We start from the raw sequence: 14242 nt of genomic DNA on the forward strand, positions 1-14242 counted from the left end.
CTAAGGCACTCGACAGAAAAGCTTCTTAAAAGCCAAGATGGTTTGGAGAAGACTGAATATTGTCTTCGCCCACCTCAGAACAATTCCATTGATGATTGTCTTTGGTATTGCCGATATTGTCATGTGCTTTTTAAAAAACGAAACAAAAATAAAATTGGCAGCAAGAGCAGGCTTTCCCTTCGACCCTTCAAAAGACAGATTTTTTAAGGTAAATGTATTTTTAACTTCACGTTACAAGAGTATTTTAAGAAAATAACTTTTCTATGCCGCCCGGAAATGATCTAGCTGTTGCAGAGCGTTTCTCTATGTCGTCTTCGTTAACTTTGTGTTAGTCAGGAGCTTAGCGTCTAAAGAAATGGCAGCTTGAGACAAACACACTGATTTTATCAATTCGAGGGTGCTACCTGAATCATTGGTTTATAAGCGAAAAAATATTTCTCCACTTAGACAGTCACTTTTATCGTTTAAAAATATTAAGTACTTTGATAATAGCATACTTTAAATATTTTTTATTTGCGTAAGAATACAAAATGACAAACCCCATATTACATTTTCATGCGCATAGCTAAAAAAACTTGATTGAATATAAAAACTATAAAGTGGTAAATTAAAACCCGTGAACCAATAGACTTGCAGAGATGATGACTTGCATGATGTAAAATGATGCTATCACCTAGTTCAGTGCTCTTCAACCTTTTTGTCCGTGGTACACCTTTTTTCAATTTTTAATAACTTCGCATACCTCACAAATAGCAATGTTTAATTGTGCACTGGACGTAAAAAAACTAATAATTAATTAATTGTTTGTTAAAGTGATTATAGTAGTCTTGAACTGGGCACAAGAAACTACGCATGCAAAAGTGTAAAAAACGTCAAAAATGAAGTTGATTTGGCTAGCTTGTTGTTGCATTGTTTCGGCAAGTTGGACATAACGTGGTGTTAGCTCTTTCTCTATTCCTCTCCGCATTAAAGAATCAATGTCAAGTATCGAGTTTCGTTTGTTTGACTGATCTCAACAAGACTGGAAAATCCTTCTTCATACAAATAAGTGGTAGGCATCTGCACCAAGACATCAATGGCTTTTTGCGCGAGATTTTTGTATTCAGGAATTTCAAGAAGAGAAACCCAACATTCTGTGTAATCCTCTTCTCGGAATGAGTATTTTTGATTTAAATTAGCCCGTAGTTCCAATAATTCCTCATCCTCAGTTGGTTCTTCATTAAATGGTTGGATAATCCACAAGTTTGCTTCCAGACATTGGTCGTTATCTTCAGGAAATTACGTAGTCAAATTGCCGGCAAGTAATTTCAGGTGACCAACAATAAGGGCAGACAAGTTATCTTCAGTAGAAATGCCTTCAAACTCTCAGCTAGACTCTTTCATGTATTGACTTAATACAGGAAAGTCATTGAAGTTCCTCGACAAAGCATTCTCTTTCGAGAGTGCAATTTTCATCTTCAGCGCATTGATCTTGCTAGTTGACCAAAATATATCACCCTCTCTCACTTGAAGACTGATGTTCACTTGGTTCAAACGACCAAAAATAAAAGTTTACAAATATGCCGATTGCTGTCTCTGTTGTGACTTCCATTATCACAGATCTAAGCTGTATACCCTTCGTATACCCTTTTCCAGCTGTATACCCTAGCTTTGTTCTGGTATACACTTGGGTATACAGTATACCCGGTTGAAGAGCACTGACCTAGTTTACCAAGTTGCATTATTTAAGATTTCATAATTGAAGTTTTGAAAATTTGTAAAGTTTAGTTCATGCAAAATTAAGAGACAACATTTTCCAAGAACATCTGTTTGCTTTTCACAAAGTATTTCTACGAAATAAAAACAGCAGGTTCATAGTTATTTTCGTCCAAATTTTGGCGTTTACTTGAAAAAGACCAAAACTTAAAATGTAAAAGTAAAAAAAAGTCAACATTAAACATATATCATGTTTAAAACGATCAACTACCATTTAAGATAAAACATCCATTTTTGACTGAAGTGAAATGGCCTTATGTCTATGTCAGTGAACGTATGACCCATTGACCCAAACATGTATTTAAGTGTAACTTAAATAGCGTGATTTATAATCTTATTGCAAAACAAGCATGAAAAAAGAAAACATTTCTGAAACTATGGTGTTTTCATTTTCATTTATAAAAAAGTATGTTTTGGAAACAGTTTCATGGAAAATTAATGCAACTGTTTATTCTTACAGTGGAGCGCATTTAAAAACATTGCTCTGAAAATATCCGTGGATCTGAACAAGAAAGCCAAACAAGGAGAACCTTTCATAGACGTGCCAGTTGTGGATTTAAACGGAAAACAGCTTCAGTTATCTAACTATTTATCTTTAACACGCCCTTTAGTGTTAAATTTTGGATCAGTTTCTTGATCGGCATTTATTAATCAGGTTGGTATCGTATTTTTTTTTTTTGTCGTATCCAGGCTTACGCCCGGTGGTTGAAGATTTATATTAAGTGAACGGGAAGGCAAGGAAGCCAATCTTCGTGTCCACCTTCAGCCATGCCTTTAATAAGTGTCCTGCCAAAGACACAGCCGCATGCTCTTGAGCGGTGTCGAACCGGCGCCCTTTAGATTGCCGTTCTAAGGCTCTCACCACTTGGCAATGCAGCCGGCTGGTATCGTAGTTAATCGCACTGGACTATCTTAGTGATAATTAAGGATTTAGAAAAACGGGACTTCAAACTAGGCGTTATGTTATTTCAAACAGTACCTGAACAAAACCGGGGCGCCAAGAAAAAATTTTGCTACATATTTTTAATTTTTTAACTTCAAGCAAAAATCTTATTTTAAAGTAGGTTAATGACCACCAGGCCCGGATTTAGGGGGGGGCAGAGGGGGCAGTTGCCCCGGGCCCCCCGACTTTTGAAGGGCCCCCCTATGTGGAAAAAATGTGATTTTGTGTTATTTTTTCCTTTTGGCCTTTAAAGTTTCTGCAAAATGCTGTGCAGTACTGGACTGATGCTACTGTAGACGTAGAGATGGTTTTTCGCGCCGTAGGCTTGAAAATTTTTTTTGCACGGGGGCCCCCCGATCTAAAAGTGCCCCGGGCCCCCCATCAGCTAAATCCGGCCCTGATGACCACCCATATCTTATCTGTTCGAAACTACGGTACACAAAAACCTGAGATTATACAAAATTGGTCTAAATCAGTTTGTAAGAAACCGATCTTGTAAGCTTTAAAGCATTTAGTTTGCAAAATACAGGTTTACAGAATATTTGACTAAGTATTTCTAAGTGAAAAAATTTAAGAAAATTTGAAGTATTCAAAGTATGGATAGATATTCGGTATCCTGCTGTATGTCAATAGATAAATCCTATATTTTTCTTGTTGTAAGTTGTGCATTTAGGTTAATTTTGCGAAAATTGTTATGCTTTGAAGAGTTAAAATAAACTCACTTAAATTGAATTCATGTAGCTATTGAAGATTAATTTGCATAGACGAAAAAAGTTTACAGCTTATCTTAGCAATAATCAAACTACGTATTCCAGATCCAGTCGTTCAATGAGTTTGCCGAGCGCTTCAAAAACGAAGCTGACTTTCTTTTTGTGTACATCTCGGAAGCTCACCCCCAAGACGGCTGGTCTGATTTTTCAAGTGAGCATATCGTATCCAAGCATAGAAGCAATGAAGACAGAATTGCAGCAGCTCAAATGATGATCGATAATTTAAATGTTCAATGTCCCGTAGTGATTGACCCCATATCGAACGATGCAACTTTGGCGTACGGAGCCCTCTATTTGCGCTTGTACGTTTTAAAGGACGGGTTCATCAAATTTCAAGGTGGCCCTGGTCCAGAGAAATACGACATGAAGGCTGCAGAAGAAAGTCTGAAAAAAATGCTGTCGCCGCCTTCTTCACCTTTGCAATCATTGTAATTATAGGACAATGCTAGAAATAAGTTGCTTCTTTACTGAGTTGATGACAGGTTTTTCTTAAAGTAGCAGTAAAACCTTGATCCCTTATATTCAGTGAAGCCATGTTTCTGTACAACCTGTAGCTTTATGTCTTTAGATGTTTGTTGTAACATAGGTGAAAAACATCGGCCTACGCTTTACGACTTTAATTTCATTTTATTTGCAAAACATTTCTTAACTGTTTAGAGATAAACAGCGTGTCTAATTTATGGTTTTTCAACAGCAGGCTTTTTGAAATTTTTGAGCTAAAATTTGCATGTTGTTTTAACCTTTAACATACCAAGCGGGGTCTCGTAGGGACCCCAGAGGTGAATTTTTTTATCTCCCGCCTTACCTATAGCAACAATTTTTCTCATCATCTTTGTATGTGTCATAAATTTAAGCAAGTTCGGTATAGTGCAACAAAAATTAAAAAATTATTTGAAACATATGCAAAAAACAGCATAACGTTACCTGGGGTCCTGATGGGACCCCCCTTGGTATATTACGTTACAAATGCTGAATGTTAACCAGTTAACTTCACGCGAAAAATGTCCTTACATTTTGCCAGAGATTGAGAATTTGATGACAAATCAACACGTAGTCAAAGAAAAGAAAATGCTAAACTTGCAGCTTTTCGCGAAATTTGAATGGATTTATAGAAAACTGCAAAAAACTCTATAAGCCATTTGAAGAAGTAACGGTAGATGAACAATTAGTCTCTTTCCGAGGGAAATGTCCAATGAGAGAGTATATGAAGTCAAAACTAGCAAGATATGAAATTAAAGTGTGGGCAGCTGAAGACGTGAAAACCACTCGCCTGTAGAATCTCCAAGTCTATACTGGAAAACTTCCTGGGAGTACACCTGAGAAAAATCAAGGACGTCTGGTTGTGTGTACTGTGTGACATGATGAAATCACTGTTTGCAACTAGAAGAAGTGTTACCACAGATATTTTTTTTATATCAGTGCCAACTGCAGAATTTTTGCTCGAGAAAAATATCACCAAGACAGGAACACTGAGCAAAAAAGTCAGATATTCCTGCAGTTATGGAAGTTGCGAAGGGACGATATGTTTTATCGTCAAACTTTATCTTTTCAGATAAACTGTCAGTTGTAAGCTATGTGCCTAAAAAAACAAGACGGTTCGTTTACTATCTTCTCAGCATCTTGATAATTCACTGTCTAATGACGATCACAAGAAACCCAACATGATACTTGAATATAACCGCACAAAAGGCGGAGTGGATGATACAGACAAGTTGGTGAGTGAATATTCTTGTGCCAGACGAATGTCAAGATGGCCTTTCTGACTTTTTATGAACGTGCTTGACATTGGAGCCCTGAATTCCTGTATCACTTGGGTGTTCATAAACAGAGACTGGAACAGTAGAAAATCTAATCGAGGATTATATTTCTTGATGGAGTTAGGCAAAGAATTAACGAAACCTAATGTCTTGCGCAGAGCATGTAATCCATCTGGTTTTCAGCTTTACATCGTTAGAGCTATTACAGTTATGGGAGTTTCTGTAGGTCGAAACACTGAAGCTTCAAATATATCCTCAACGTCAAGGCAGCCAGTGACGGAAGAGAGGAAGATGTTTTCAATGTCCTTGAAACAACGATAGAAAAGTTAACATTATATGCTCCAAATGCAAACGTTTCGTTTGCGAACAGCACCGAGTCACCAACCCAACTGTGACAAGTGCAAAAGAATGTGAAGATGACAGTGGATGAACTGTGCGTTTATGAATAAGATCCTTTGTCTAAGTAATTTGTAGAAACACATGTGTTATACTATATGTGATGCTAAGACTAAAATTTTAGGTTTATAACACTTGGGGTAACAACAGGGGTTTGTTACAGTGTCATAAAAATGGCATCTGCTTTACTTACAATTTCAGCAATCTTCCTTTGTTACATTAGCTGTATAAACTGTAATCTAAGTAAGGATGAAGAAAGTAGACTACAAATTGGCTTGTGCTTTGGTGTGCCGGTATACTGATTGTATGTATTGTGAGAGAACGCAAAACTGGCTCAGCCAATTTGCCGTTTTTCATTTCCAAGGAAGAATGGCCTCCTTCATCCACAAACCTGAACCCCCTAGACTTTGGCATCTGGTCTTACCTGGAGAGCAGGGTTTCGACTAAATACCACCAAAGTTTGGAAGCAGTGAAGGATAATCTGAAAAAATAATTAGCCAAAATACCCAAAAAGTTATTCATGACTCTTGCAGGTCCTTTTCGAAGCGTCTCCGACTTGCCATCGACGCAAATGGCTGACACATTGAGTAAAATTTGTTTTTCCTAAATATTTAATTATTTGACAATAATATTATTGTTTATTACTCAATTATTATCTACCATTCGTTAAATACATTTGTTTGAAGTTATAACGTTAATTATTGATGACCCTGTATATACTGTATACTTTAAGCAATAGAAACGATGGGGTCCTTGGAGGACCCCACCTTGGTAAACGACGTTGGTGAGCTAGGCTTGGTATGTTAAGGGTTAAAACATTGCCTATCTTGCCTAGTTTTAAATGTTAATGTGTTTTGTGCATTTTACATGTTTGACCACAAAAAATAAAACAAGCAACAACAGACTTCGCGAAACTGAGATGCTTTGGGAAATTGAAAGAGCTGTTTTTACAAATGAGGATACAACGCAAACTTTGCTGTTTTGATACTTAGGCTAGTCCTAATGAGGCTATATATATATATATAAGGATTTAAATTGCTCTACCTCACCACTCCAACGTAACTGGACGAATCTGAAGCTAGCATAGCAAACAGTTAAGTTAAAATGGTATTCACCGGTAGTTTTAATAAGTTTCACTTAACTTAGTTGGTAATTAGTTTTTTTAATCCAGAGAACACACTATCATACGTAAAATTAGCCCAGCATGAAGTTAACCCACTGTAGGCTACGTCTTAAGAAATTGATTCTATATGAATAAAAACCTGACCATAGTCTGAATAAAAAAGAATAGGAGAAAAATCAGAACTCATTTAAGTCTTATGACTTGAGCAGATCCGATAAATCAATTCATCAGCTTAATGATCTTCAACTCTTTTTGCTCTTTTCGTCCACCTTTCATTAGGTCAGTGATGCTGCTAGTTCATGCTCCATGGTGAACTGTGGTTGATGCATCTCGATCTTTGTAAGGCTCTCTTCTAATCAAACATCAGATATGTGAATCTAACAGTACTGCGGGGGTGGTTAACTGCTTTAAAGCCTTTTCATTCCCATCTATGCGTAACTGCATTTTTGGTAAATCTCATTTCTACGCACCCCATCGCACTCAAGCACATCTGTGGCTGTTGCGAAACCCCCTATAATGTGCACCCCGGACCTTGGTTGAATGACGCTATATTAGCTAACCGACTTATGTATATACAAAATCACTTAACCGAAAGAAATGTAATTGGATTATATTTTACACCCTGTCAAATCATTTAGCATATTCCTAACAATCTTCATGTATCTCATGTTTTCAGCCAAGTACCAAACAATTTGTTAGGTGATAAGTTGCATGTTGTTTAAATCAGCAATTTTGTTTATTTGACAAAAAATAACTTCAACGCATGACTCTAAACTCTAAAGCAATTGTGCCAATTCAAAATACACCATTGACAATGGTGTTTTTATTTCATAGCCTACAATAGAAACATCAAAACAACATTGAAATGCACAAGTATGGAATTCTTTATTTTATTCCATGCTTGGACAGTTCCATATTATTAAACGGTTCATTTCATGTCATTTCAGATTTCCTTGTTGATCTAAGATAACTAGCTTCAAGCAGACAGTTTGCTTGGATTAGGTTAGCAGGATAGTGGGTTGGTGTATGAAAAAATAATTTTGAAAGGTTTTTTCCTCAAACTAAACTTATCCATCACGTTAACCTTTAATTAGTGTTTATGTGAAAGAACTGTTCAGCCTTTGATGTTTTTTTTTTCATAATCAATTTAACGTTTTAATTTTGTAAGAGTGTGCGTGCCCTACGGAGTGCGTCAACTGGTTCTCCTTTTAAAGATTCGCACCAAAATTTAGGACTCTCAAGTTAGGGACCATACGGGCATCTAAAGCTTTCTCCTTTCTTCCACATTAGTGCAGGGTTTTAGCAACAAAACAGATCAAGAAAACGTCATGATTTTATTAACTCATGAAATAAAACATGATCATTATTGTGTTTTTACTATTTCAACAAAGACGGTCTGTGTGCCACACCAGAACAAAGATAACAAAAATATTAATCCTACTAAATGGTGGCTATATAGATAACTACTAGAAGCAATTTTATTTGTTAAAAGAAACTTTCTTCTCTCATGAAAACAAAATTCGAAAGGAAGCAAATGTTTACTTGATGGATTAGGGTACATTTGTTTATTGTTCACATAACAGTAGAAGACATGGAGCCATCACGGCGGTGATCCACTTTCAATCTAACTTTAAGCTCATCAAATGGAACATCAGGTTTAGTAGTTTTATTGAAAAGTAATCTTGCTTCTCCACCCAAGAAAAGTCTACAAAAAATACAATATTGCGACAAAAATTAAATCGCTGTTTTCAACATTTATTTTCTGTGATTTGTTTTTGTAATATTACTATTTTCAACGATATTTTACTAATTGCAAATTGATTTCAAAAAGTTGCCTCTACCTGTATTTACCCTATTTAGTCCTTGGTTTTGTGTAAGAGAGCAGAAACGTTACTAAAGGAGGTCTGCCGATTACAATTGTTATTCACTCATTTATCTCAGTTCGATTTGATTCAGTTTAATTTTCATGACCAGAAAAGCGAGAATGACAATAGCTTAGCCTTCTTACTACAGGATATAGTGTGAATCTAAAATAAGGTAGAAGAAACATGTTTTGGACAGAATACTGTATAAGCGAATTATGTCCTGGTTGCTCAGCTACGCCAAGTTTCAAGTTTTACCACTTTTAATAAGATTTAAACTAGCAACACACAATCATTATTTTACCTGAAAATCGTTCCAGAAACCATCGCTCCCAAAATTGGTCCTACCCAGTAAACCCAGTAGTCTTGCCACTGTCCAGCCATCACAGCAGGCCCGAAGCTCAGGGTTGGATTCATGCAACCACCAGAAACGCGAAAGCTAAAAAATTGTTGATTTATTAAAGAAACATTTTTTCAATTCTTGATATTTGCATTGGTCGCTAATACTTGGCAATAACAGGTGCAGTAACACAATTGTTGCCTAATACCTAGGGCCAATAAGAAGGTAATTTAGCCTGGTGGCAATGAACGTGTTGACCCGCAATAAAACAGTCTTCAAAAACAAGATTACTACTGCAGAAAGAGGAAGTTAGTCTAGACTCTAGAAAGTAGTTTATAAAGAAAAGAAGCAGTTTCACACTAATAGAAAGTTGTCTCTTAAAAAGAATTCTCAATAAATGCAAATGCATTGCATCTCAGTGAGGCTCTAGCGAAAAGTCCTCCCCGATAGCTCAGTGGTTACGCGACTGGCTCAAGATCACGCGGCGCTGATTCGACTCTCGAGGTGTGCGCTTGGACAACGCTTTTCAGGACTGGTATTTATTCAGCGGCACCTAATGGATGGAATAATTCCCCGACAACAAGACTTCAACAATCGGAAAACTTCACTCTGCCAATTTCGGTAACCGACCCTGTGTCAAGAGCCTCTACAAGTATGCGAAACTACCAGGAATAATCTATCAAAGCTTTGTCAGTCCGAGGATAAAGATTCAAAACCAAACTAACCAAACCAAAACGGTGTTTTTTTCCAGTTTTTCGACCTCTAAACTCCTTCCTGCACCAAAAAATACCGGTCTAGCTCCAAAATCTTTATCTGGACCCCCAGTGAACTATCTTCAAACAACATCAACTAGGCTACCAACGCTAAGGTCTTACTTCACAATGTAGAAATTACAACGACCTGTTTTAGCCTAATGCTGCGAGTTTGCTGTGGTAATAGAGATATGCACTAGCTTTCGGAACACAGTTCTTTAGTCATGTGCTATGACTAGGGAGCTGTGTTCCGAAAGTTAGTGCATATCGCTATTACCACAGCGAAATCGCAGCATTAAGCTAAAACAGGTCCTTAATATCTGCATTGTGAAGCAAGCAACGATCATGCTGCTAAAAGCGAAACTCTGCTAAGGTCTTACTTAAAAGGGGTTGTATTTGTCAAAAGCTCATGTTGTGTGACGAAAGTCGCCAGCAATTTCTGTCAGACAAAATTTGTCAGAAGTTTCATAATAGGTACAAACAATAACTTGACATTGTCATATTTCTTTGGCAACACTACAAACTTAATGTAAAGTATATTTAAAGTTTTAATCAAAATCAACACAAACAAACATAATTGAAAACTAAAAAAGGTCTGAGTAACAAAAGATGAAATAAAAAAATTACCGATGACTAACCCTGCTAATATGTCAATCAAGATTGAGAATCCAATCGCCAAGGCAGCATTTTGTGAACTGAGTTCAACAGCAGCCAGTAAGACTGCAAGAGTGAGAAGGGATGTTAGAATAACTTCCATGAGGAGACCACGACCCACTGATACGTCATCTCCAAGTACAAATGAACCTGAAGCTTCGCCGTTTGTCACCTAAAGATTAAAACTACTGCACTGAAGAGTGAAGTGTCAGCGTCACAATCAATATGCGTAGCTCGGGCGCTAGGCGCCAGTTTTGTTCTAGAATGGGTGAATTATTTCAGTGCGTAATTCTGCTGTGGTGTTTGACGGTAACTGACCAATAGTAACCTTCGGTCACGCAATCTGTTGCTGTGAAATCTGCTTCTAGAAAGTTTCTGCAAACTTCTTGTTGTTGACCTGAAGAGTGAATTTTTGTGATGTAATATTACCTTAGTCTCTGGAAGCTTATGGTCCAAGCAAACCTGTCATAAATAGCGGTGTGATTTGATAACATTTATTATTAGAGTTGTTATCAGCTTTGTGTTTAGATTTGTGTATTATGAGGATTAGAAGTTGTAATGAAAAGTATATTTAAGACGATTGTAGAGTTCCAGCCCATATTGAATCGATTATAAAAGTGGAAGTTATTGCCAATTGTGAAGTAACTGTTGCAAGTAGTAGGCTAGCCTATAGCGTATAGTTATTTTAAAATCGACGAAGACGATTGTTGTTCAGAATTTGATTTTTTTATGCGCTGGAAGTGGTGAACCATCTGTCAGTTTAAGAATGTTAGTCTACCATCTTACAAGTCAAACTATTCGACCATTCATCTGACTGTTTAACGTTTGATTTCCCAATAAACTACGTCATCAACCTTTTCAAAGTCTTTTTCGTGTAAGAACTAGAAGAAATTGTGACAGTCAGTCATGACCATATTAACGCTCTTTCCAAACATGCGACTAGTGAACCATCAGATGACTACAACACTCATTGCTCAATAATCGTGCGTAGGTAGGTTCATCAGTTTTAGTCTTAAGCCTATATACGTACATATGCTAATCTTGCCCCACTTGCTGATCCCAGAAGTTGTGCTATAAGATAAAGAGGAACCATCTTCCATTTTAATCCTCCTCCAATGAAGACGGCTGTTGTTACAGAGAAATTGACATGAGCACCACTGTAAAAACGTATTACACATCACCGACTGTAGAGTTTTCAAACAACCTACTTTACGAGTGCTTGACCTTTTTGTTTAAACAAATACAAGGAATCCAAAGTAGGCCTAAGAAGTAAATAATTTGCAAAACAAAACGCGCTATTTTCTCACATCATCGTGATCTGACCCTATAATGAAGGTAAGTAGGCTAGTTTACTACTAAAGCAAAACTTATCTTTACTTCGAGCATCCACCGCGGCTGAACCCACTTCATGCAAAGTAAACAAAACTTTGCTGTCAATGTTTTGTGATCAATGTTGTTTAAATCGTTACCTGATGTGACCAATCGAAATGACCAATATAGTGACAACCAATCCATCAGTGATGGCTGGAATTAAAGCGTTGCCAGCGTTGGTACCCGCACCAGTTGTGAATGCAGCACAAGAATGGAGAAATGCGAAGATTAATTGACCAAAGAATTCTGCAATTAACGGTCTGATCCATTGCACGTAGAAAGTTACTTTATCCTTCATGATATAATTTTAAAGGTGTTCAATATTTTTATCCTCAGTGAAGTACTGTATACACCGGGACTTGTTCTTCTTTCAGTTCCCACTAAAATAAGTTCAGTTCGCTTTTATTTCTGACCATTACGACGAAAACAATATATGTCAAACAAAGCAGTGGTCTAGAAAAAGGTAGAAGCAATAAAATGCCAATGTTGTAACGTGCTTCATCCAAAAACGAAAAAATCAGTTTAAAATATGGCACGGTTGCAACGCCTTAAAAGAATTTTAAAATTGTAAAAATGAAAAGAAAAAAGCGGGTAAAATTTTCAAAATTTATACAAAACAAAAAAAGAAAAAGACGACAAAAATAAAAAAAAGATATTTGTTATGTAACCAAACACTGTAGAACACTACAGAATCAACAAGGAAGAAAGTAAAGCATGAGCTGTAAAGAAAAAAACGTGTGAGTTTCAAAAAGGTAAACCATTACATCAGGGGTGGCCAACTTATCGATTGCAACTGACCGGTCAATCGCCAAGTCTCAACCGTTCAATTGCGTGGGACTTTGTGTTGTCTTGACAAAATGATCTTGAAAAGAGCATTGTTGATCAAGAACTTATTTCTGAGAGAAAAATTGTTGGTCAACTCAGAAAATATTCTTGGTTGGATTATTTTAATCAGGGCTTCAATAGACTACTGTAGCCTAGGTGTAAAAACAAAATACTTGTCATACACCCCTATTGAAGCACATTATCACGTAACAAGGCAAAAACTGGGTACCTAGGTTTGATTGCTGCTTGTGTTAAAAGAAAAGGCTGGTTTGGTTATTTTTACAAGGGTTGTTACTTGCTTTTATTGCCGCCCCAGCTTTAGCTTAATCTTTTTTACTCAACTGAAACAAGAATATAGCCTACTGGTCAGTGGATGATGATGGTCAGAGGCAAGAAAGCTAGTAAGCACTCGTTGGGAGTAAGCACTCGTTGGGAGTAAGCACTCGTAAGCACTCCCACCAACGATACAATCTTCCATCGTGCTAGGATGCCCAAATGCCCAGGCTAGAAGCCACCACATTGCAACACAGCCTCCGCTGGACAGGACATGTCATGCGGATGGACCTAACAAGGCTTCCTTGAATTATGCTCTGTGGTGAACTGTACACAAGGAAAAGGCCCTTACAAGACCAAAAGGTCGATATAAAGATCAGCTAAAAGTATCTTTAAACCAAGCTAATATTGATTTGGAATCGTGAGAACAGCTTGCTAGTGACAGGCCAATCTGGAGAAAGAAAATTAAGAAAAGCACGGAATTTTTCGAAAAAAAGGAAATAAAACACTCATGACCAACGAAACATTAGAAACAAAACGCTAAAATCCGCGTTCCCCACTCTCTACGTTTCCACGACGACGATTGCTGACGATGGTTAATGTTTGATAAATGCAAATCTATTTACAATAAAAGTGTCACAGAACTTTTTTAATGGCTTCATCATCGACCGGTCGGTCGCTAGGCCTAGTAGTTAAGAATTTTTCTAGTCGATCGCAATCGGGTAGAAGTTGGCCACCCCTGCATTAGCCTACACAATAAACAAGGAAGAAAAAGAAGCATGAGCTGTAGGAAAAAAAATCTGGGAAATTATAATTTCTTCCTTGTCAATTCTATGGTCATGTTCTAGTGTTGACCATGTTGATCGGCCTTTGTGTGTTGTCAAAAGTGCTGCTGGTCTTGAGGAAAACACTCTTAAAAAAATAGTTAGGTAAATATTTGGTATAACTCATGTTAAATAGCCATCATGGCAATACAGTAAAAACCAAAAAAGTTCAGAGATCACTCTCAATGGATGTGGTTGGCTCCAAAACCAACGAGGATAAAGATTTTAGCACGTAATGCACCAACTCATAACTCAAACCTCTACTCTGATTTTGAACTTATTGCGACTTCCCCTGAAGACTAAAAGGCAAAAAAGAAAAAAACTTTGATGTGACTAAAAGACAGTAATAGTATCATTAATACGTTTGTAAATATTTGATTGGTAAGAATGCTTTTAAAGATACCAACTTCATTAGTGACATATTCTAGTTCATTCAAGTTTTGAAAACAGAAAAGTTTCAAGTACATAAATTGTATCATTTAAGCCACCCGGACCTTCTCCCCCCTGATGCTTTGATACTTTATAACTTAGGAAATTTCCAACCAACCTCATGAAAACATTTATTAAAAATATAATAAAAAATTTCACTGCAATTGC

General features: G+C 36.9%; 3 protein-coding genes across 3 annotated transcripts; 2 read left to right on the plus strand and 1 right to left on the minus strand.

Moving 5' to 3' along the window:
- On the plus strand, window positions 1–6510 carry LOC145767131 (type I iodothyronine deiodinase-like). The gene is made up of 3 exons (XM_082578893.1): window positions 1–208; window positions 2216–2410; window positions 3514–6510. Exons 1-2 carry the CDS (start codon window positions 38–40, stop codon window positions 2390–2392), a joined length of 348 nt encoding a protein of 115 aa, XP_082435019.1. The 5' UTR covers window positions 1–37; the 3' UTR covers window positions 2393–2410; window positions 3514–6510.
- On the plus strand, window positions 3295–3900 carry LOC145766774 (thyroxine 5-deiodinase-like). The gene is made up of 2 exons (XM_082578480.1): window positions 3295–3309; window positions 3514–3900. Exons 1-2 carry the CDS (start codon window positions 3295–3297, stop codon window positions 3898–3900), a joined length of 402 nt encoding a protein of 133 aa, XP_082434606.1.
- A 1549-nt stretch (window positions 6511–8059) lies between the features above and the next one.
- LOC145767483 (aquaporin-8-like) lies at window positions 8060–12099 on the minus strand. The gene is made up of 5 exons (XM_082579316.1): window positions 11822–12099; window positions 11383–11509; window positions 10337–10524; window positions 8911–9045; window positions 8060–8449 (listed from the first exon to the last, which is right to left on the minus strand). The coding sequence occupies exons 1-5, from the start codon at window positions 12019–12021 to the stop codon at window positions 8317–8319; spliced, it is 783 nt and encodes a 260-aa protein (XP_082435442.1). The 5' UTR covers window positions 12022–12099; the 3' UTR covers window positions 8060–8316.
- Between the last annotated feature and the right edge of the window lie 2143 nt (window positions 12100–14242).

This window comes from Aplidium turbinatum, chromosome 3 (genome assembly GCF_918807975.1).
Source record: "Aplidium turbinatum chromosome 3, kaAplTurb1.1, whole genome shotgun sequence".
NCBI lineage: Eukaryota > Metazoa > Chordata > Ascidiacea > Aplousobranchia > Polyclinidae > Aplidium > Aplidium turbinatum.

Bases quoted from the DNA above. Each gene is read 5' to 3' on its own strand.
- LOC145767131 (XM_082578893.1), top strand. From the start codon at position 38: ATGGTTTGGAGAAGACTGAATATTGTCTTCGCCCACCTCAGAACAATT. The intron at 209-2,215 runs GTAAATGTATTT...TTATTCTTACAG, and splicing joins CAAAAGACAGATTTTTTAAG to TGGAGCGCATTTAAAAACAT.
- LOC145767483 (XM_082579316.1), bottom strand. From the start codon at position 12,021: ATGAAGGATAAAGTAACTTTCTACGTGCAATGGATCAGACCGTTAATT. The intron at 10,525-11,382 runs GTACGTATATAG...TTTAATCTTTAG, and splicing joins GTGGGGCAAGATTAGCATAT to GTGACAAACGGCGAAGCTTC. The intron at 9,046-10,336 runs GTTAGTCATCGG...ACAATTTTTTAG, and splicing joins TTGATTGACATATTAGCAGG to CTTTCGCGTTTCTGGTGGTT.